This window comes from Gavia stellata, chromosome 19, assembly GCF_030936135.1.
Source record: "Gavia stellata isolate bGavSte3 chromosome 19, bGavSte3.hap2, whole genome shotgun sequence".
In the NCBI taxonomy this organism is placed as follows: domain Eukaryota; kingdom Metazoa; phylum Chordata; class Aves; order Gaviiformes; family Gaviidae; genus Gavia; species Gavia stellata.
This window is the reverse complement of record NC_082612.1, coordinates 18400939-18422133: the sequence shown is the minus strand read 5'-3', so window position 1 is coordinate 18422133 and position 21195 is coordinate 18400939. Positions and strand designations below refer to the sequence as shown.

At 44.4% G+C, this 21195-nt stretch overlaps 1 protein-coding gene across 1 annotated transcript in view; it reads left to right on the top strand.

Moving 5' to 3' along the window:
• The first annotated feature begins 314 nt into the window (after nt 1-314).
• CDS1 (CDP-diacylglycerol synthase 1) overlaps nt 315-21195 on the top strand; it is a 32323-nt gene continuing 11442 nt past the window's right edge. Inside the window, exons 1-6 of the mRNA XM_059826911.1 lie at nt 315-407; nt 8668-8795; nt 12461-12557; nt 17135-17232; nt 19567-19706; nt 20823-20881. Coding sequence (XP_059682894.1) covers nt 315-407; nt 8668-8795; nt 12461-12557; nt 17135-17232; nt 19567-19706; nt 20823-20881 — 615 coding nt within the window. The remainder of the gene's footprint in view (nt 408-8667; nt 8796-12460; nt 12558-17134; nt 17233-19566; nt 19707-20822; nt 20882-21195) is intronic.

Genomic DNA, 21195 nt, shown 5'->3' with positions numbered 1-21195 from the left:
GCGGAGCGCCGGGCGCACCTGGGCGACAGCGCCCCGCCCACTCCGCCTCAGCCGCCGCCGCGGGGACGCGGGCGCTTCTCCGCTACCGGGGCGGTGGGGTCCGGCCGCGCCCCCGAGCCGTGGCGGCGGCGTCCGCAGCGAGAGCGCCCCCCTCCCCGGGGGGGTGGATAGCGCCGGGCTCCTCAGAGGAGAAGGCGGCGGCGGCGGCGGCCGGGCTCCGCGGCGCGGCCTCCGCGCCCTCCCCGTCCCGATCGGCCCGGCTCCGCCCGCGCCCGCTCGCCGCCGCCGGGTGGGCGTTGGGCTCCCGCGGCGCGATGTCGGCGCGGCGGCGGCGGAGGGCGGCCGCCGAGGAGGAGGAGGCGGCGGCGGCGGAGGAGGAGGAGGAGGAGGAGGCGGGTAGCGACAAGGTGAGGGCGCGCGCGCGGGGCGGGGGCCGTTGGCGGCCCTGGGGGCAGGTGTGGGGGCGCGCGCCGCGCCCGCTCCGCGCGACAGGGGCGGGAAGCGGCTCTGCCTCCCCCCCCCCCCCCCCCCCCGCGATGGCCGGGCCCTGACTGCGCCGCGCGTGGGGCCCCACGCCGCGCCCGCCGTGCCGGGGGAAGGAGTCCTCCCCGGCCCCTCCCCGCGCTGTCACGCTGCCGTGCGTCCTCCGCGGCGGGAGCGGGGAGAGGGCGACGTGCCAAGCGGCCTCAGAGCCCGCGGCGTGGGGGTTCGGGGCCCACGCGTGTCCTGCCCCACTGCCAGCCCTGCCCGGTTTCTCTGCAAACGCCGTTGAGCCGTCAGGCTGCGTCTCGGAGCTCAGCCCTTGGCGAGGCGGCTGGGCCAGGCCAAGAGCGCGCTTCAGCGGGCTTGGGCCGGTGTGGCAGCGCGGAAACGGGCGCGGAGCCGTGATCCGCTCCGGTTAAAGGCCGTGTCAGCACTTCCCCAGCAACTATTTCTGGTTTATGGCCTTTTAAGTGATAGGCCTTCACCTCTGGCCCGGAAAGGACTTACAGTATGACATTTCTGCTAAGGCAAGAGGTTTTCGACGCACCAAGTCTATGCATCAGGTTCATTACAGTGGCAAAACAGCCACAGCGCTGTTCTTTTGTTTGCCGTGGAGTCAAGGCTTATCTCTACAAAAGCTAAGCGCATCACGGTTGCTAATAGTCTGACTAAAATGAAAGAGAGAGTTCTCACTTTGGTAACTGGAATTAAAAAAAAAAAAGGCGCGCTTTCTGATTGCTAAATTGAGTTTGCAATACGTGGTGGAGGGCTCCCGAATCGGTGACTATTTAAACCTGCCTGGATGTCGAAGTTGCAGAGCGTGCAGTCTGCCTTAGGCGTTGCGGCAAGGAACTGGAAAGTGAAACTCAATAGTCAGTTTTTATTCTGCGCTTTGGTCGTGTGAACTCAAAGGCAATGAACCCGAAAATTTGCGGTGCTGTGCTGCATCGAGGGCTGTGATCAAATGAGGTAACGTTTAGACTGTAGCTGTGCAGGGAGTATTTCTCGGTAGATGAAAATCAACTTTCAAACGTGATTTCTTGTAGCAGTGTGCTCAGAAAGCTGTTTTTCTGCGGAGCTGTTCAGGTTTGCTTTATTTTGTAGGCTAAGTGCATTTCTGAGTTGCGCAGTGAGCTGCCGTCAAAGAATTCTTCCCGTTCAAAGCCTCTACTCTTCCGGACCTTAAAAGCGTGCACCTAAAACTTGCAAATATCATTCTTGGTATGCCTGCGTGATTTGCAGAGAAAAAAAACATGCTGTTTTTGCCTATAAGCCTACTGCGCTTTTACTTTAGCTGCTCGACAGTCTAGCGTTTCACCCAGGTTCAGATGATGTTGAACAGAAAGGACTGTGTATGCAGCTAGGATGTCGGTTACAGGAGATGAATTTCAACACGCATACGGTTGTGATGATTGCACGAACTGTTAGATACGGAAAGCCTTTTCCACCGCACGGAAGACTTTTCGATGGATTATTTGGGGGAACCTTTCTTGTACCCCTTAGAGTCGTTCAACCTATCTGCGATGTACACAGCACCGGTGACCCTCGTCACGGCTCACAAGGGATTGATTTTACATATTAAGCTGTCTTTAGTGCCGTCAGTAACTGTAAAGATAAACTGGGATTTTGTACTGAGTTTTCTATCAGTGGGACACAGGTTGGGTCTCTGTTTTGAATGTGAGTACACAGGTAACGTCTGCTGTTGGTGGTTTGATGGGAAGCATCTGGTCATCTGGATTCCCAGATGCCACGTTGCTACCTTCTTCGGTGGTTATCTTTCTGCTCTACCTCTTGCCTGACCTTTACAACAAACGGATAGCTTATTGCCCTTCGGCTATTTTGAGATGCCCTATTTGGCGTGGTAATCGTGTATTTGGACCCCAAACTTGTCCATAACTACTCAGGATGGCCATGACGCAGTGGGTTTCCACTGCTTCCTAGTACGCAGCTCAGAGACGTCACCTTCTTCCTCACTTGTAATGAAGGAGAAAATTTGGCTGTCTCCTTTCAGATGGTAGCTGCTTTGTGCTGCTCTTGTTGACCCAATTAATTCAGACTTCCAGATAGGTAAAGGCTTTAAAGCACCTTGTTTGCCAAAGTAGAGAAGCGCCCTGTGTTTGCTGAAGAACTCCACGAACACTAAATATGTCTGGAGGGTTTTATCTTTTGTACTTTTAGTCTTGGTTTCAGGATGTGATCTGATGCTTTTCATGTTTTGCTTACTCTGTCCATAGATGGCTCATTTCCGACTGAATTTAAGTGAAGCTGTTTTTTTTCTCATTTGCATGTTTTTTTACCACCGGCTGGAAACAACTGGTAGCCATTTCTATGTCCATATAATTTCACATAAAAGTTCCTTGGTTTTGTATGAAGGAATACGGTAGACCCTTTGTGAAACTTATTCCTGAAGTTCCCAAGTTCTGCAAGTCTCGGTGTCTTCAGTTGCTCACCAGCTTGTTGAGCTGATGACCCTTTGCAAAATTCCCGTGAACATGCCTTTGCAATTTCAAGCATTTGTTGTTTCTTTGCGTTGTCCTGTGGCATGCAGGAGTGATTTTTTCGGTTGACCCTTTCTTATTTGCTGCTGCTTGTCCTGGACACTCTTTTCCTAAGAATATCTTGTCAAAGTGCCTTCATACTCTGCGGCCCTTGGGAGCAAGAGGAACGATTTGGCATTCAAATATTCATATGTGTAAGTCAGTTAAAGTTTTATGGATTGATCTGCCTGTGTTCATGCTTCTTTTAAAATTCCAGTGGTTTGCATTCTTTACTAAAAAGCAGGTGACACTGCTTTCAAATGAGTCAAAAAAATTAGTGTATCCTGGAAGTAATCACAGAATCACAGAATCATTAAGGTTGGAAAAGACCTGTAAGACCATCAAGTCCAACCATCAACCCAACCCCACTGTGCCCACTAAACCATGTCCCACAGTGCCACGTCCACACGTTCCTTGAACCCCTCCAGGGATGGGGACTCCACCACCTCCCTGGGCAGCCTCTTCCAATGCTTCACCACTCTCTCAGGAAAGAAATTTTTCCTAATATCCAGTCGCACAGTTACTCCTCATTGTACCGTGCAGAGTTGTCGGAGTAGGACGGGGAGGGGGTAGTGGAATCGTGTTGCATTGCTGGCCGTGGGAACAAGTGCCTGTTTGCCTCGAGTCATCGTTAATTATTTGTAACTAAAACAAGCCCGGAATCACTGACCACTGTTTCTCCTATGGTATTGAAAAAGCTGTTTCTGTTCCGTGAGACAGCCCTTGCAGGGAATCAATTGCTAGATAAGTTGCTCAGACCTGTGAAGCTGGGTTTGGGACTAGGGTCTTTGATGCCCAAAACCTCCCAAACCTGCTTGGAGATAAATGAAGTTCCTGATGGCACTATGGGTTATGGTGGAACAATAGGGCCCTTCAGGGATCACTTAGGTACTTCATTTGACTTGCTTCTTTTGGAATATCCAGAAAACAGATCGGTTTAATTTTCACAGAGAAGTCTGACCTCTATGCTGTCTGTTACAAGCATGGTGGTAATAATACGGGCTGACTATTTCCAAACCTCCGTTTTCTTGAAGTGGTGGTGAATTAGTACTAATGCAGGTGGTAAAGGATCTGCAGGTTTCAGTCTTTGATTCAGTGTGTGCAGTTCTGCCTATGTCAGGCTTTAACAGTTCGGAAAAAAAGGTTTCATTATTCAGGATCTTCCGACACTTTGATATCTTGACTTCAGAGGAAGGTATCAAGGTACATCTGATTAAATATGCTACAGAGTGTTCTAACTGAACTATTGGCTTCATTGTGAAACTTGTGAGAGAGACTGCAGGAAGGTCAAAGCTGGAGGAGAAAACTTACTTTAAGTAACATACAGGTAAAATGACAATAATTAAATTCTTGTGCTTGCTAACTTTTTTCACAGAAGCTGTTGGAAAGTGTCTTCATTTACTTAGTTGTTCTTCATGTAGCTGCTGCATTCTCCAAGAAAAACACATTTGCTGTCTACTTGGGAGCTCCTTATTGTGTCCTGTAAAAAAATGCAGTACAAGAAAAACATTGCAAGCACCTTTGTAATGAGAATAATTCTTGTGCGTGGTTCACTCAGCACGTGCTAATTGTAGAGGAGGGCGCGTGATACAAAACAGCAATTCATATGCGTATGTGCTTTTAGGTGATGAAAGGTTGACGTGTCTTGTTTTTTTTCTGCATGACACACAGCTGTATTCTGGTAGCTGTTGCGAAGTAGCCAGCGAGCAGAAATCCACATGGAAGCTTAATTTGTGGCAAGATGTCACGTGTTTTGAACTCCTGTTAGGGAGGCTCAAGCTCTTGACTGTTTGAGTTCCTCCTTTGTATGGTCAAGTATTTGTGGTCTTGTACAGAAGATTTAGCTTAAGGATGAAAGTCTTGTCTTTAAGAACACCAAAACTAAACCAAAACCCTACAACTAAATAAACCTTTGTCTCGGGGTACTTTGGAAACGATGAAAACCGACGAGCGTCGTAGTGTGTCAGATAGGCGTGTTTATTATGCGCTGAGCCGTTTGTAGCATGTGAATAACTGTCATGTTTGCCTTGTTCCCTGTACTTGTTAGGCCTGCATCATCTCAGCCTTGTTGGACTTGTATTCTATGAGCTGATCAGATAGGTTCTCTTGAAGGAACTTGTGCTTTCAAATGAAGAGAAGCAAGTTAACGACCTCATTGCAACATCTGTCCGTTACAGACGCTTGGGGTGTGAATCAAGGAGACGGGAATGGCACACGTTCTGCATGTAAAAGGCTCTGTCACCTGCAGTTTGAGAATTCTAGAAAAAAAAATGAAAACACCTCGGATCAAACATTTAATTTGGAGTTGGGGTTGAAAGGTGTCTTAGCCACTTAGGACGGTACAACTTCTGCTGTTTTCAATTAACCTTTGCAAACCTTGTAAATACCCGCTCACGGTATGAAACCCATGGCATTTCAATTGATACCCCTCGCAGGTCCTTGTTGTTACTGTGTGCTCAGCTTGGCCAAATCCCAAACCTGAGCAGCAGGAGAAGGAGGGGCTGCTTGGTTTTATACTGGACTCCAAAACGGCTTCTACAAGGTCAAGCTGAAGTAGCAAGACTCTTGGTTTTTTGGTTTTTTTTTTTTTTTTTGAGGGCTTTGCTAGTGATTAACTTAGTGTTTCCTTCCATAATGGTTGTTGTTATTCATGGCTATAAACTGGAATGTTTATAATCAATCATGTAAAATAATTAAGAAAACAATTAGCAAGAAAGGCTTGTCCCCCAGTGATGGGGTTCTCTAAGCACTTCATGATGCAGGAGACAATTAACTAGCTTTTAGCGAACAATTTCCTCTTTGGCTTCTGACTTTGCAAATTAAATGCCTTATTCAGGAAGTGGTTGTGGCCATTATAGCAATTAACTGGAAAATAAAATATTCAAGGTCATTTTTGAGGTATGTTACCAAGGGAAGTTGAAGATAGTCAGGGGTTTGTCTCACACTGGTTATTGTAGCAATGTAAAGCTAAAAAATGACCAAATGCACCAAGTCCTATGCAACTTGCAGGTTGCACCAGCCAAGCTCTCAGTAGCGGCAGCATGAAGCACGAGCTATTGAAAAACACATCGGATAAACGCAGACTCTTTCTTCAAGGTGTTCAGATACTCTGAAAAATGCCATGCACCTGGGAATGCAGATGTTGGAAACAGCAAATATAAAACATTGCTCCTGATGAGGTGCATAAGTGACAGTTGTGTGTTAAATATCAGAGGGATAAAACTAAGTATGAATTTTTAATATATTTTTTAAAAATTTTTAACACCAGTTGAGTATGGAAACATTTTCTTCAATACCAAAAGCCCAAAAATGCACCAAAAAAGTTTGTGAGTGTTCTTAGTTCTGGGTGCTTCAAGGAGAGAACATCTCTGCCATGTGCAAGCAGGGATTGATATTAAAGATGCTAAGTTGTGGTCACAGGGCCAGGATTACTGCCCATCATCTGCACAGTGAGTAGCATCTGCTAGAACTATGCAGATAGCTTGCTGCACTCCAGTGCAGGTCATGGTAGTTGGAACATGGCTTTGGGAGAGACACCCCCCCCCCCCCCCCCGGCCCCAGTCGCACCTATAGTTGATTTCTTAAACTATGGTACAACACTGTGAATAACAAAGTTGCAAGCACAGTAATTTTTTATTTATTTATGGGCTTTTTCAGGTGTTCTACGACTTTCTGAAGTCTGGACCACAGTTTGAATATTTGCTTTTTTTACTTGTAGTAATTATAGACAGTGTCTGTCTGATAATTATTTAACTGTGGGGTTTCAAGGAATAGGAGAAGCATTGATCATGTTTTTCAAAGAAGTAGCTGATGTCAAATCCATTCGAGAATTTCATCTTGGGCATGTCTGTGGTACGTAAAGTGAATGAGAAAAACACAGGCCTAACAAGTTAAAAAAGAGAATTACTCTTCCTGTTGCTACCTGTTTCCCACGTGTATAGTGCCAGCTCACGGTCTCGCGTTCTAAAAAGGTAAAACCAACGTAAAAATGAACGGGATGGTGTTTTCCCTCGGACTAGTGTCCCTGGGGAGGGGCGGCGGTGGGTGCCCGGGGCTGCGGGCAGAGCCCGCCTGCAGCACCCTGGTCAGCTCCCGGGGGCCGGACCCCCGCCCCGCCCCGCAGCCGCCCGGTGCGGGCCTGGGCCTGGGCTTGGGCCAGCCAGCTTGGAAAAGCCTTGTCTTTTCCACCTGTGGTCCTTACAGAGGTCAGTCACTGCGGCAATGCTTGTGCTGAAGTGTAGCTCCCCGGGAAAGGGCAACGGATTGAGAGGAAAAGGCGATAGCCGATAAACAGAGTAACCGTGCGATGGCTGGGGTTGCAGGCCGCCTTAATCCTGTGGCCTCTTGTGGAGGGGGCGAGAGGGAGGATAAACCTCTGCTGTCTTTCAAAATGCCCAAAGTACTCAAAATAAGGGAAGAAAATAACATTATTAAGGAAAAGTAGGAAAGAAAAGCGGTCACGTTCGTGGGAACAGATTAAGGAGAAAGAACGGAGATCTGCGATGAGGAGGTTGGAGAGAGAGGCAGACTGAGAAACAGCAGTATAGCGGTGGTGAAAAAAGTTCTCAAGCACTGTTACTTCACAGTCCCCAGAGCTGTTAAGAACTGATGAACCTGAGGCAGCAGGGCAGGCTGGAAGCTGTTTGGGATCGTAAGGAGGTAAGGCAAGTCAGGGAGGTTAGGAGGAACGTCAGGTCTCAAGAGAGCCAGACCCCAAGCTAGAGACAGCTCTCTGCCTTATTGCTCCGCCAGGGCTGAGTGCAGCCTTCTGACTCCCTGGAGCTGTGGTGTTTGTAACATTAGAACGAGTGAAGTAAATTATCAGCATCCTTAGTGTTGGCTTTAACTGAGGCAAGAATGGTCTTGACAGTCTACTCTGACCGTTGGTGACAATTTGTACCTTGTCACCAGAATGTGTACTGCCTATTTTGCATTTGGGTTAGACGCACAGTCTGCCTAGATGACGTCTTCTTGAGTGGTCGTTAGTGAATACTGAAGAAAGAACTGCAGTGTTGGAGTCATACAAGAAATTATTCTGAGTAATACTATGTCTATAGGACACTTGGTCACTTCACAGTTTGTTTTTGGATCGCTCTTTCCAAGCCGGAGGGTTCAAGTCCTAGCATATGTGTGTACGACACTGCGCCAGCAACCTCTTTTCATTGTACAAAGGGACTGGTTTTTCATGCGTTCCATTTCCTTTTTTTTCTTAACGTTACATTAAACCACCAGAAGACCCTTCTCCTTATTCTGTAAAAGGTTAGCTTGAGATGTAGGTGAGGGAATGTGTTAGAGCGTTGGGGATTTCTGTTAAACTCATGTGGTTTATGTCAGCCGTGGTATTTCTGGAACTGTATATCCTCATGCTTATGTCCCTGAGTTGAAGAAGTGCCTAGAACATGAAATTTCTTGAGCACAGCAGGTAATGTCACAACATCTGAGTACTGGACGCCTTATAAACATTTATTGGGATACATTTGCCTCCTATAACATCTACAGTTTCACTAGTACACCACTGTTGTCTTTTTAGAAGGTAATGTAGGTATTATTGGTTCCTAAAGTAATGTTTATGACTCTGCATACTGTTTTATGACATAATAACTAATAATCTTGTGTGTTGTGTTGTTTGGGGTTTTTTTTGTCATAGGAAGTGGATTTGGAAGAAAGACTTGGCGAGTTGGATCTTAGAAATGATTCAGATGTTCCTGATGTTCCCCCCCCAACAGACAGCACTCCAGAAATCCTCAAAAGGGCTTTGTCAGGCTTGTCTGCCAGGTAGAGTAAAACAAACAGCTCTCAAATTTAATAGCTGCTGGCTAAAATTCTTACAGATTAGGTTGCAGTTTTAATTCTTACAGATTGTACTGCGGTTTTAAATTTCATATGATATACGTGAAAATTCAAGGACAATTTTTTTACTGGATGTCATTGATTTATTTATGCTTTGATAGTCCCTTCAGTGTAATATTTTTTGCATATACCTGAAGATTGACCATTGCATGCGTTTCTAAGTCAACCGCCGCAATGTTTAGCTACAGTTTACATAAACATTTGCCATTGCTCAGTCTGAGTATTTCAATAAAATGGGCTAAAGAATAGTCATTGGGTTTGATATCCAGAATAACTATTTCTGGGGGTTATAATAAACTCATTTCCTACATCCCCGGTTAAGGGGGGGGTGGGGTGGCATTTTTGTGTAAATGAAAAGGGAAGAAATGTATATTCTCTGGGTGGCCTTTGCTAGCTTTTTGTGACAGCATTTCCACTTCTGAATCATTTTTCTTTACAGTTAAACACAACATAGCTTTTATTTTCATACCTTTTAAAGCAATGTTTCATTTTTTCCTGCCGTCTCTTTTCAAACCTAACTTTCTGCCTCCAACCCCTGTTCACAGGAGCTTAAGGGCTAGCAAATCTGGGGGGGCTGTACGTGTATAGACAGACAGATAATCGTGGGGACCTGCATGTTCAGGGAGGCTCACGAAAAAAGTTCCTAGGATAATTTTTTTCTACAGTCCCTTTGCAACACTTGATCAGCCAAACCCTTTTGGAGGTGGCAATTCGCATTACCTTTTTTTCACTAATGCAATGAAAGATCATTTAGATGTGTGATAGATCACATACCAAAAAACTACCTAGTAAAATGAATGTGTGTATCATATTTACCTTATGCTCAACGTAACAAACCAAGCAATATATATTTTAGACGCAGCTTAGGTCTTGCAAGAGTCAGAAGAAGGACCTCCAATCCAGACTACGATTAAAAACTTCCAAGTCCTTCTAAAAAACCTGTTCTCCAGTAGGTATCTCCAATAGCAGTGTGAAACTACATTTTTTTGACTTGCTCCTTTTCTAATCTGTTGTCTGTTTCTGTTGTGATGTCTGGGAGCTATAAACAAATGTATTGTTCCCAGGTTTCAAAAAGTGTGTTTCTAAACCGCACCAGCTGTGAGCAGAATGTGACATTCACTACTGCCATCACGCTGCAAGGAGTATCTGGTTCCTGTCGCTTTCAGAGTTCTCTTACCATGTTAAATGTTGTGGAAGTCTTAGGTCTCCAAATCAGACTTGTTCCAAAGGGCACTTACATGGTGAAACCTCAAAGCCTGCAACTAAGAGGCGCAAGCGAAACCTTTCCTGTTTCACATGCTTGAAATTCTTTATTGAAGTGTTTGCACAAAGGTGCACAAACGCGCTTTGAGTGCAAAATTAAATTCTTGGTGCTTTATGAATGCTAGGTTCAAAATTACCTGCTAGTTTAGGAACTGGCAGTCCCACCAGTTGTCATAATGCACAGCATGAGTGAGTTGCACTGTAACTCTCAGAAATATTGTTTCTCTTTGTATTTGCCCTTTAGAGGAAACAGTATCCGTGACTTTCCAGTGGAGAGTTAGGATACAGTAAACTTGTCAGGTGGCTTCCTCGATTCTGGAGCTTGTTGTCTTACCGACTGAAGCTGTCTCTCCAATGCTGCACTTGTCAACACCCTCAAGAAATTATGTGGTATTTTATCATTATTCTAAGGGGAGTTGAATTCTTCTAAAGGAGTCTTGCTCACTACAGGTGTGCCACTAGGAGCAAGCTGCTGCTCTATAGCCCACGTCGTAGAGGAACATAAAACATCTGTTGCGATAAAGCCCCTTGTGCATTTGTTCTGATACTTAAGGCAAATCCGGTTAGTGGCTTTAGCTGCCATTAACCTACTGATGAATAACATCCTTGAAAACCAAATTATTATAGTTGAAGTTTACATTAAAACTGGAGTATGATGCAAAACTAACAGTGTCCCCTGAATCAGGTGTATCTCCTGATGCAGCAATGAAACACAAGACTGATACAAAGCAAAACCTTAGAAAGATTTTTTTTAAGCTATAGTAGGATTTTTTGTGTTTAGCATTAACTTGTGATTAGTTGGTTCAGTGTACTTTTAGAGGCAAAATTCCTGAAGGGAAAAACCACAGGCAAAAGAGGAGAAAAACTTACTGAAAAGTTTTATTGTTCATATAATATGGACTATTGATAACTAGAAACAGTTTCATGGCAGAGTGGAGCATGTGATGAGATTTCTTTAATTATTTTTTTTAAATGAACTGGGCTCTTGATTTTTCCTGATACTGGCCTTTGGGGGCAGAGGATTGGGGGTGTTAGGAGTGTGGGAAATAACATTTTGGTTACTCTAGAAATCACAAGAAAAAACCCAAACAAACAGCAAAGACTTCCCAGTTCTTTGGGTTTTTTAAAAAGTGTTCATATTTTTTCAAAGAAGGCATTCCACACCTCAAGTACTGTGTTCAGTTTTAGGCCCCTCACTCCAAGAAGGACACTGAGATGCTGGAGCATGTCTAGAGAAGGGCGACGGAGCTGGTGAGGGGTCTGGAGCACAAGTCTGATGAGGAGCGGCTGAGGGAGCTGGGGTTGTTCAGTCTGGAGAAGAGGAGGCTGAGGGGAGACCTCATCGCTCTCTACAGCTCCCTGAAAGGGGGTTGTGGGGAGGTGGGTGTTGGTCTCTTCTCCCAAGTGACAAGCAACAGGAAGAGAGGAAATGGCCTCAAGTTGTACCAGGGGAGGTTTAGACTGGATATTAGGAAAAATTTCTTCACTGAAACTGTTGTCAAGCACTGGACCAGGCTGCCCAGGGAAGTGGTGGAGTCACCAGCCCTGGAGGTATTTAAAAGACATGTGGATGAGGCACTTAGAGACATGTTTTAGTGGTGGACTTGGCCGTGTTAGGTTAATGCTTGGACTCGATGATCTTAAAGGTCTTTTCCAACCTAAATGATTCTATGATTCTATGGTAACAGGTATTTCTATTCTGCTTTCCTTAGGTAGCCACAAGCAGCTGCAAAGGTCTACAAGGGCAAAAGACTACAGCTAGTTTGCCCCATTACCCCTCATTGTCACATGTTTTCCTCTCCTGGTTCCAGTGCTCACAAGAGATAAATAGATAGATAACCCTCTACCTGGCAAAATAGCTACTTTGCCACTATGGAAAGTTGGTGATCGCCTGGTTTTTTTTGGTCTGTTACTTCTCAAAGAATCATATGCTTTTTACTTGGCAGCCTTTCTTTCATATGTAAGCCTTTACATGGCTGGGCCCCAATCAATCTTGCGGATTATGTGATGCTTTTTGAGGGTCCTGATGTATTTTCACAGCAGCTTCAATATGGGGTTGACCCATTTAATTGCAAATGACATTTGGGAGGGAGGCAGAGCGTGGGGGAGGAAGAAAGGCAGCTAACTTTAATTTCTTTTACTGTGTATCCTGTTTAGTTGGATAGTTGGTTGATTCTGTGTTTCTTGCTATGTGTTTTATTAAGCACGAAAATTTCTGGAACTCCCACTGTTTCTAATACACTTTAATCTCTAGTTAGTAAGGAAGTGGCATTTATTTTCATTTATAACTGCTTGCTTTTCATTCTCTTTTTTTTTTTTTTTAATAGATGGAAAAATTGGTGGATTCGTGGAATTCTCACTCTGGCTATGATTTCTGTGTTTTTTCTGATCATATACCTGGGATCATTTATGCTGATGCTTCTGGTAAGTTTGTTTAAATACATTCTGCCATGCAAGAGTTACTTGATCCCTTTGTTCATTGTGCCTAAGACAGCTGGAAGCAAACTGCACAGACAATTCAGAGCAATTTATCTCTTATTTGTGTAAATGTAAATAGTTTTGAAAAACACTGGACAGATTCAGAACTGGGCCTTGTGGATTAAGGACTTCTTATATACTGTAATTAATCTTTTTTTTAAGTAGGAATTAAAGTAACTCTAAGAAGTTGAATGATTGTTGCCTTGAAGTTTGCTAAACGACTGTCATCCATTTCCTTGTCCAGTTCCCATCACCTACTGTTATATTCTTTGAGGTTTGTTTAAAAAACCAAAAAAACCCAAAACAAAAAAAAAAACCCCAACCTCCCCAAAAATGAAGACACGAGAGTTTCATTTTTGAGGCTGAGGAAAGCAGGCAGCTCTGGGCTGCTGTCTGTGACTGGCACTGAAAGGTTTTCCTCAGGCATGTTCCATTAATACCCTGCTTCTCTACAGGGCTGCCTTGTGGCCTTGGGTTTATCTGTAGAATGCAGCTAGATCTCCGTATCCTTTCCGAGGTACAGAGATAAAGTGCATTTTTAGGTCACGAAGTGAAATAGTAATAATAGTAATAAAACACCCTGCATACCCTGTCAGACCTTACTGCTTCTTTCCATCATTTTTATTGCTGGTATTTTTATTGAATAATGGTTTAACTATCTTTCACAGTCATGGCAAGGAACAGGGAGGGATGTGGCTTTTAAAACACTGAAAATGGTACTTCTGGGTGTCTGCTTTGATTTTTTTTTTTTACTCTAAGTTTGTTTAGCTGTCAAAATGTGCTTTTACTTTTTTCATGGCCTCCTGTGAAACACATTTTGGATTGTATTCATAGAATCATTGAGGTTGGAAAAGAGCTTTAAGATCATCGAGTCCAAGCGTTAACCTAACACGGCCAAGTCCACCACTAAACCATGTCTCTAAGTGCCTCATCCACATGTCTTTTAAATACCTCCAGGGATGGTGACTCCACCACCTCCCTGGGCAGCCTGGTCCAGTGCTTCACCACTCTCTCAGGAAAGACATTTTTCCTAACATCCAGCCTAAACCTCCCCTGGTACAACTTGAGGCCATTTCCTCTTGTCCTGTCGCTTGTCACTTGGGAGAAGAGACCAACACCCACCTCCCCACAACCTCCTTTCAGGTAATTATAGAGAGCGATGAGGTCTCCCCTCAGCCTCCTCTTCTCCAGACTGAACAACCCCAGCTCCCTCAGCCGCTCCTCATCAGAATTGGGCTCCAGACCCCTCACCAGCTCCGTCGCCCTTCTCTGGACACGCTCCAGCACCTCAATGTCCTTCTTGGAGTGAGGGGCCCAAAACTGAACACAGCATTCGAGGTGCGGCCTCACCAGTGCCGAGTCCAGGGGCACGATCCCCTCCCTACTCCTGCTGGCCACACTCTTTATGATACAGGCCAGGATGCCGTTGGCCACCTTGGCCACCTGGGCACACTGCTGGCTCATATTCAGCCGGCTGTCGACCTGCACCCTCAGGCCCTTTTCTGCGGGGCAGCTTTCCAGCCACTCGTCCCCAAGCCTGTCGCGTTGCAGGGGGTTGTTGTGACCCAAGTGCAGGACCCGTCACTTGGCCTTGTTGAAGGCAACATACAACCAGCCTCGGCCCATGGATCCAGCCTGTCCAGATCCCTCTGCAGAGCCTTCCGACCCTCCAGCAGATCAACGCTCCCTCCCAACTTGGTGTCACCTGCAAACTTAGCAAGGGTGCACTCGATCCCCTCATCCAGATCATCAATAAAGATATTAAACAAAACCGCAGTACTGAGCCCTGGGGAACACCACTTGTGACCGGCTGCCAACCGGGTTTAACTCCATTCACCACAACTCTTTGGGCCCACCCATCCAGCCAGTTTTTTACCCAGTGAAGACTGTGCCCGTCCAAGCCATGAGTACCCAGGTTCTCCAGGAGAATGAGGTGGGAAACAGTGTCAAAGGCTTTACTTAAGTCCAGGTAAACAACATCCACAGCCTTTCCTTCATCCACTAAGCCGGTCACGTCATCATAGAAGGAGATCAGGTTGGTCAAGCAGGACCTGCCTTTCACAAACCCATGCTGGCTGGGCCTGATCACCTGGTTGTGCTGTACGTGCCGCGAGATGGCACTCGCGATGATCTGCTCCATAACCTTCCCTGGCACCGAGGTCAGGCTGACAGGCCTGTAGTTCCCTGGATCTGCCTTCTGGCCCTTCTTGTAGATGGGCATCACATTTGCTAAGCTCCACTCAACTGGGACCTCCCCAGTTAGCCAGGACTGCTGGTAGATGATGGAAAGTGGCTTCACGAGCACTTCCGCCAGCTCCTTCAGTGCCCTTGGGTGGATCCCATCTGCCCCCATAGACTTGTGTGTGTTTAAGTGATGTAGCAGGTCGCTAACCATTTCCCCTTGGATTGTGGGGGCTTCATTCTGCTCCCCATCCCTGTCTTCCAGTTCAGGGGACCAGGTACCTGGAGAACGACTGGTCTTACTATTGAAGACTGAGGCAAAGGCGGCATTAAGTACCTCAGCCTTTTCCTTATCCTTTGTCACTATGTTTCCCCCTGCATCCAATAAAAGATGGAGATTCTCCTTAGCCCTCCTTTTGTTGCTAATGTATTTATAGAAACATTTTTAATTGTCTTTTGTGGCAGTAGCCAGATGAAGTTCTACTTGGGCTTTGGCCCTTCTAATTTTCTCCCTGCATAACCTGATGACATCCTTGTCGTCCTCCTGAGTTGCCTGTCTCTTCTTCCAAAGATCGTAAACTCCCTTTTTATTCCTGTATTGTCTTGAGAGACTGGAATGTTGTTTCACCAGTATTATGGTCTGCATTACAGTCTCTACATCTGAATTAGTCTGGTTTATATTTCCTGTTTTCAGGTGAATGACATAACAAACTAGTAATTCATTGTTTCATTGGTGAAGGATTTTCTCTTTTGTGTGTGAAGAAACAACAAAAAAAGCCCCTTTAAAGCGTAGGTTGTTGTAGAGACACAATTTTTTTTTTCAGTCCTTCCTTTAGTAGTTTGTTACACTTGAGAATGATGATAACGAACAAGAAGGAACTAATCAATTTGCAGAGTGATTCGGTGTATTCATGGTATAGTCTGAGACTGCAATCATGGGCAAAGCTATCAAGAGATGAAACATAAAGTAGTTAAAATTAATATAGAACTGGAATAGAGTTCTTCCTCTGTTGTACCATAAAGCAAAAACTCTCTTCTAGTATAATAAGCTGTTCATAAAGTTGACATTTGAGACTATGTAAAAAGAAGAATGGAGGGAAAAAACAGTTTTGTTCATGAATTATTTCATTTCACTGGAATCAAATAGCTTACATTTAAACAGGAGTTGTCATGCTAAAACCAAATCTTAATACTGAGACTGAAAATTCCTGGAGACGTGTAGGAAGGGTAATCCAGTGAAGTTTGGAGGAGAAGTCCTGAGACTGCTCTAAAAAGCTGGGAGGCATGTTTTACGTTTGCCTGCTACTAAGGTAACAGGCACAAGCTTCCATGCCTTTGGACCCCAGTGTCCTTTTCCACTGTAAGGTGCAATCCGTTAACGCTGCTCTTGCATAAAGCATTTAAGTTTTATAACATGGGCCAAGCAGAAGAAAGAGCATGAGATAGGGGAGCTTCAAAATTAACTCACTGAGGTGGTATAAGACTGTTTTAAACTGTGTTCACGCGTTGAGCAAGACGAAATTTATTCATGAATGCAGGGGGTAAGAGAACACTGCAAAGCCCAGCATGCCGACGTGTGCAGTCGGTGTGGGAAGGTTCTTACACCTGCATCCGCACGGGATTACTGATGACCTGTGTTTGGCAATACTTGATATCTGGGCAGGGCGATCTGCTTGGTGACTGTGGAGTAGACAAAACTGGCAGAGAGGCCTTTGAAGCCCAAAGACTGAACAGACATACTACCAGACTTGCACGGGCGAGCACTGAGGTAGTAAGATCAGCAAAACAAAATGAAGGCCGTGGAGGGTGTGACATTCAGACCTGGGTTAGACGAGCTTTGCTTCTAATCATCAATGCTAATTGCCCTTAATGAGATGCTTGCAAGTGGAAGACATGGGTGTCCAACTTGTGATGCACAGCTAGTTTTTTTCCATTGGGCCTCGAAAATACTTCTTGAACTAAATTTAAAGATAAAACTTAGCCAAAAGAAATAGAAGAGCCTTCTTTACAGGAAGTGCTTTTGACCTGCTGCTGCCAAACTGTTTTAATGACGAAAAGTCAGGAGCTTTCCCTTGTTTCACAAGCGTATTCTTGCAGCTAGCCCAGTGTGTTTTTTCTCAGCATGCCTAGTGTTTTTTGAGGTTTGGGGTGGGGGTTTTAAATGGAGCTTTAGTTTTCCCTGGACTTGCTTTGAAGCTGTCTGTTTTCTGTGTGGAATTTGAATAATAATAATAAATAATAATAAATAATTTCTCCCCTTAATGCAGGTTACAGTACTACTTACTGCCTTTAAGAAACAACTGCAGCATATTTTACGTAGTTTTTTATTTCTCTTCTTTTAGGTCTTAAGCATCCAAGTGAAGTGTTACCACGAAATCATTACTATAGGTTACAGAGTCTACCACTCCTATGATTTACCGTGGTTTAGATCCCTCAGCTGGTGAGTAGCAAGCAAGAATATCAGTAAGTAGGCATGTGAAACTTAAATCTTCATGTTCTTCATATCCTGTCATGGTGGAATGATAGCTTTGTAGGTCACCTGCGGACATAAAACTTGACATCTGTCTCTAATACAGGATTCTGTAGTTGTTTTCCACCTCTGAACTTGGACAAGTCAGTTGGCCTTTTACTGCTTCAATGTTTTTCCTTGTTATAAATATGTATCTATGTACACATTTATGTATGCACGCATGTATGCTTTAAGTCAGAACTGAGCATGTGTAAGCTATCTAAAAACATGCATAGCCAAATAATCACCTGAACTGCTTTGATTTTTTTTTTTTTGGCTGCTAACCTTGCGCAAGAAATAAATAGAACAGGTACCTTAAAGGCTCCTCTTCACACACACAAAGAATTGAAATAACAACATACACATTTTAAATCCTTTCCAATCATGCACTTAATCACGGGACTGCATAAATACAGTGTTGGGGGATCTTCTGAAAACCAAAAGATGAGCTTAATTTTTCTCACAAATCCCAGATACTTGTGACAATGTCCAGCTTATACAGGGCTGGATAGAACTGGGGAAATCGGCTCTTCTTCTGAGTTCTGGGAGGAAAAATAAAGGCTTTTGATTAGAGTCAGCGTTATGGGAAGGTGTTAGACACATGTAGTCTCTAAGGTGCTTAAGGATGTTATTCTTCAGACATGACCTATTTTGTGTTGGTTTGGTTTTGCGTCGGGTTTGGTTTTTTTAAGGAATTGAAATATCTAGGTTATTCCCTGTCTTTTGTCACATGGCTTCGTCACTTCTACTGTGTAATGTGGTGGATTCCCACTGTCGGCTCTTCAGTAAATGCTAATCAGTTCCCCTCTGGTCACTCCCGGATTATCCAGGGAACTGATCTATTGTCTGCTTTATTCCATGGCTTCTGGATCTACAGCTAGGGCTGACTCATACATGAATGATTCTGCGGTCTTGCCAAAATTTTTAGAGGAGATGTGCACTCTACCACTTAGTCTACTTTGGCAGTTGACCACCGTCACTTTTGTATGTGGAGCTCAAAATCAACTCCTCTACATTGCCAGACTAGTTAACGTCAAAGCTCCTTCCAGTCCAACATCTTGCCACTGAGGCTAAATATTAAGACATTTCAGTGAGATGAGAGAATCCTGTTAGTAGTCTGAACATCAGCTATTATTTGGAGATGTGAAGCCTCGCAAAGTGAGTGTTAACATCTGTTGGGGGGGGGAGAGAATGAGCACTGATTGCTCTGAGACTATCCGGAGATCCAGTCTTGAATGACAAGTTTTTCTCTTCTGTGGCTGACTTTGGTAATATGCTGAAGAGTATGTTGCCTGGAGAGGTACATCTCTTAGAGGGTTTGGATTTGCTAACTATCGGTTTTTATTCAGTGCTGCCTTGGCATTTGATGATTCCACTGTGACTTAACTCTAGAAAGCTGAGTAACTGAACTTGTCTGAAAACCTGTGACACAATTACTTGTGTACTGACTGTTTTCACTGAAAGGAATTTCTTTGAAGGTTTTTCAAAAAGAGATGGCTGAAGGTGACATTTCACCTCAGTTGAACCTTGCTTGTGGACATACTCCCACAAAATTGCTTTGAAAAAGTTGTAGTAATAGCTACATTTACTAGTTAGTCAATGAATGTAACACTGTAAGGTTATTGCTCAGTCAAGAAAGCGAAAAGGCAAAGTGCGTGGTGGAGCGGAGCAGGAGATGCAGCGGTAATGCTTTCAGACGAGAATCTTCAGGCCAGATGGCAAAAGTATAGTTACATTCAGATCCTCAAGCCCCACGTCAGATTCGCTGTCCTGTAACCTCAGAGGATACGTTATGCAAGTACCTTTTTTCCTCTTTGTAAGGCAGAAATCCCAAGCTACCTTTATTAGGATACAGGAAAAGAATATGCAGAATTGCTTGCGTGAGTATCGATGATAGCAGATGCTCTTTCTGTACTTTTAGAATATCTGAAAAGGACTTGCATAGATGCGGAGCGTTCAATACTGTAGTTAAGGATGAAATGAATTTTCCAACTGTATCCCGCAAAATGTGTTTGTTTTTCTAGTGCGGTTGCTTTAGAAGAAGTAAATTACAAAAATTGGCTTGTCAGAGGAGACACCGACCCACAAGTATAAGACTGGATTAATGCCTGAATTTTATTTTTATCACGTGTCTTTTCCACCTTTCTGGTTTTCCTTTTGTGTGGTGGTGTTTGTTGTGGGTTTTTTGTTTGTTTTTTGTTTTTAAGAATGACACTTAATATATATTACCTTGTTAAAATAACTGCTAGCTGTTGTATGTTGTAGGTACTTTTTGCTCTGTGTGAACTACTTCTTTTATGGAGAGACTGTAGCTGATTACTTCGCCACCTTTGTTCAGAGAAGAGAACAGCTTCAATTCCTAATTCGTTACCACAGGTTTATATCTTTTGCACTCTATTTAACAGGTGAGTGTAGGATATTGCAAAAATGAAAGAACTTTGTGCTGCATTTGTTTCTGTGCTTATTTATTTAAAAAAAAATAATAATTGCTCCCCAGCTTTATGCGCTTTCAGTTCCTTTTTCCTCTTGATGTTCGAGGAAATTAGGTGTTCGCAGTTCCATTTTTCTGTAAAAGGATGACTATAAATTTTGTGTTCACTGAGAAGAAGAAAGCAGCCTGAACAAGTAAACAATCTTGAGAAAGTTGAGCTAATAGTGCTCAAGAGAAGCTGGCGTGAATTAATTTTGATTGCCGAAGAACTGGGGCTCAGAACCTGAATATATGAACGCTATTTTGGCAGTCTGTGGAGATGACTTGTGTGTGTAATTCAGGCAGATAAAAATTCTACTTGGTGCTTAGATCGCAAACTTGAAACCAGCTTTGCAAGACCTGACCTTTTTCAGCTGGCTTTGGCTTGAGGAAACCAACTTAACTAATGCCTCGTGATCGCTGAAGGGCAATGAGGGGAGAGATGAGACAAGCCAGTCATGAGCAAAAGCAGGAGGTCGAGCGTAGCAGAGTCCCTTGGCGGCTGTCGCATTGGGATGGAGGGGTCTTTGAGGAGCTGTCCCCGGGGTTAAGGGTCTTTTGAGGGCCTCTGACCCTTGCTAGGGCAAGAATTTGCCCTTGGGCAGCAGAGGTGCTCAGTTAGCCACCCAGAACGTTTCTTTCAGTCAGCTGAATTCTCCAACGCCTGCACTTCACGCTTGCGTTGCGTGCAGCCGTGTGGCCGTCTGGGGGAAAGGGGCAAGCTGGTCTTTTCCTTTCAATTATTTCTGTTAATTATTCCAAAGCAGCTTGTCGACCTGGTTTTTGAGTGGTTTTTAAAGGTGATGGTCTCCTGCCCTAAAAAATGATGTCTACAATGGGACCTTGTGAGTATAAAATAAATGCTGTTTACTGATGTTAACTAAATCTTGTGCTCTAGTGAGAATAATTCTGTATGTACACTTAACTGAATACAAGCAAACACTCCTAGCAGCAAAGGGATTGAAGGCTGCTTCAAGGGAAGAGAATTACTGGTATATCACAGTTCAGTGTAATTAAATATGGTACAAACTACACTTGCTTTGTTTTACAGGCTTCTGCATGTTTGTTTTGAGTTTAGTGAAGAAACATTATCGTCTGCAGTTTTACATGGTGTGTATTACCCACTTTGCTGTGGTCACTCGTGTTGTGAATGTCACTAGAAACAGTCATGTCCCTATGCTCATAAAACAGCTTGGAAGGGGGGTGTGGAAAATGTAGTTAAACCAACAGTAACATGAAATCAAGCGGCATTGGGCTGTTTGGTATTTGTTCACCTTGCAACTTATTATTATTATATCGCGGGATGTGGCCTTTCAGTCAATACAGGCTGTCATTGGTGAGGCCTTGTGCATATACAACGAGATACGTTTCCCTCGGTGATAGGCTGATACGAAAGAGATTCCTGGAGAAAGGGGTGTGCGTCT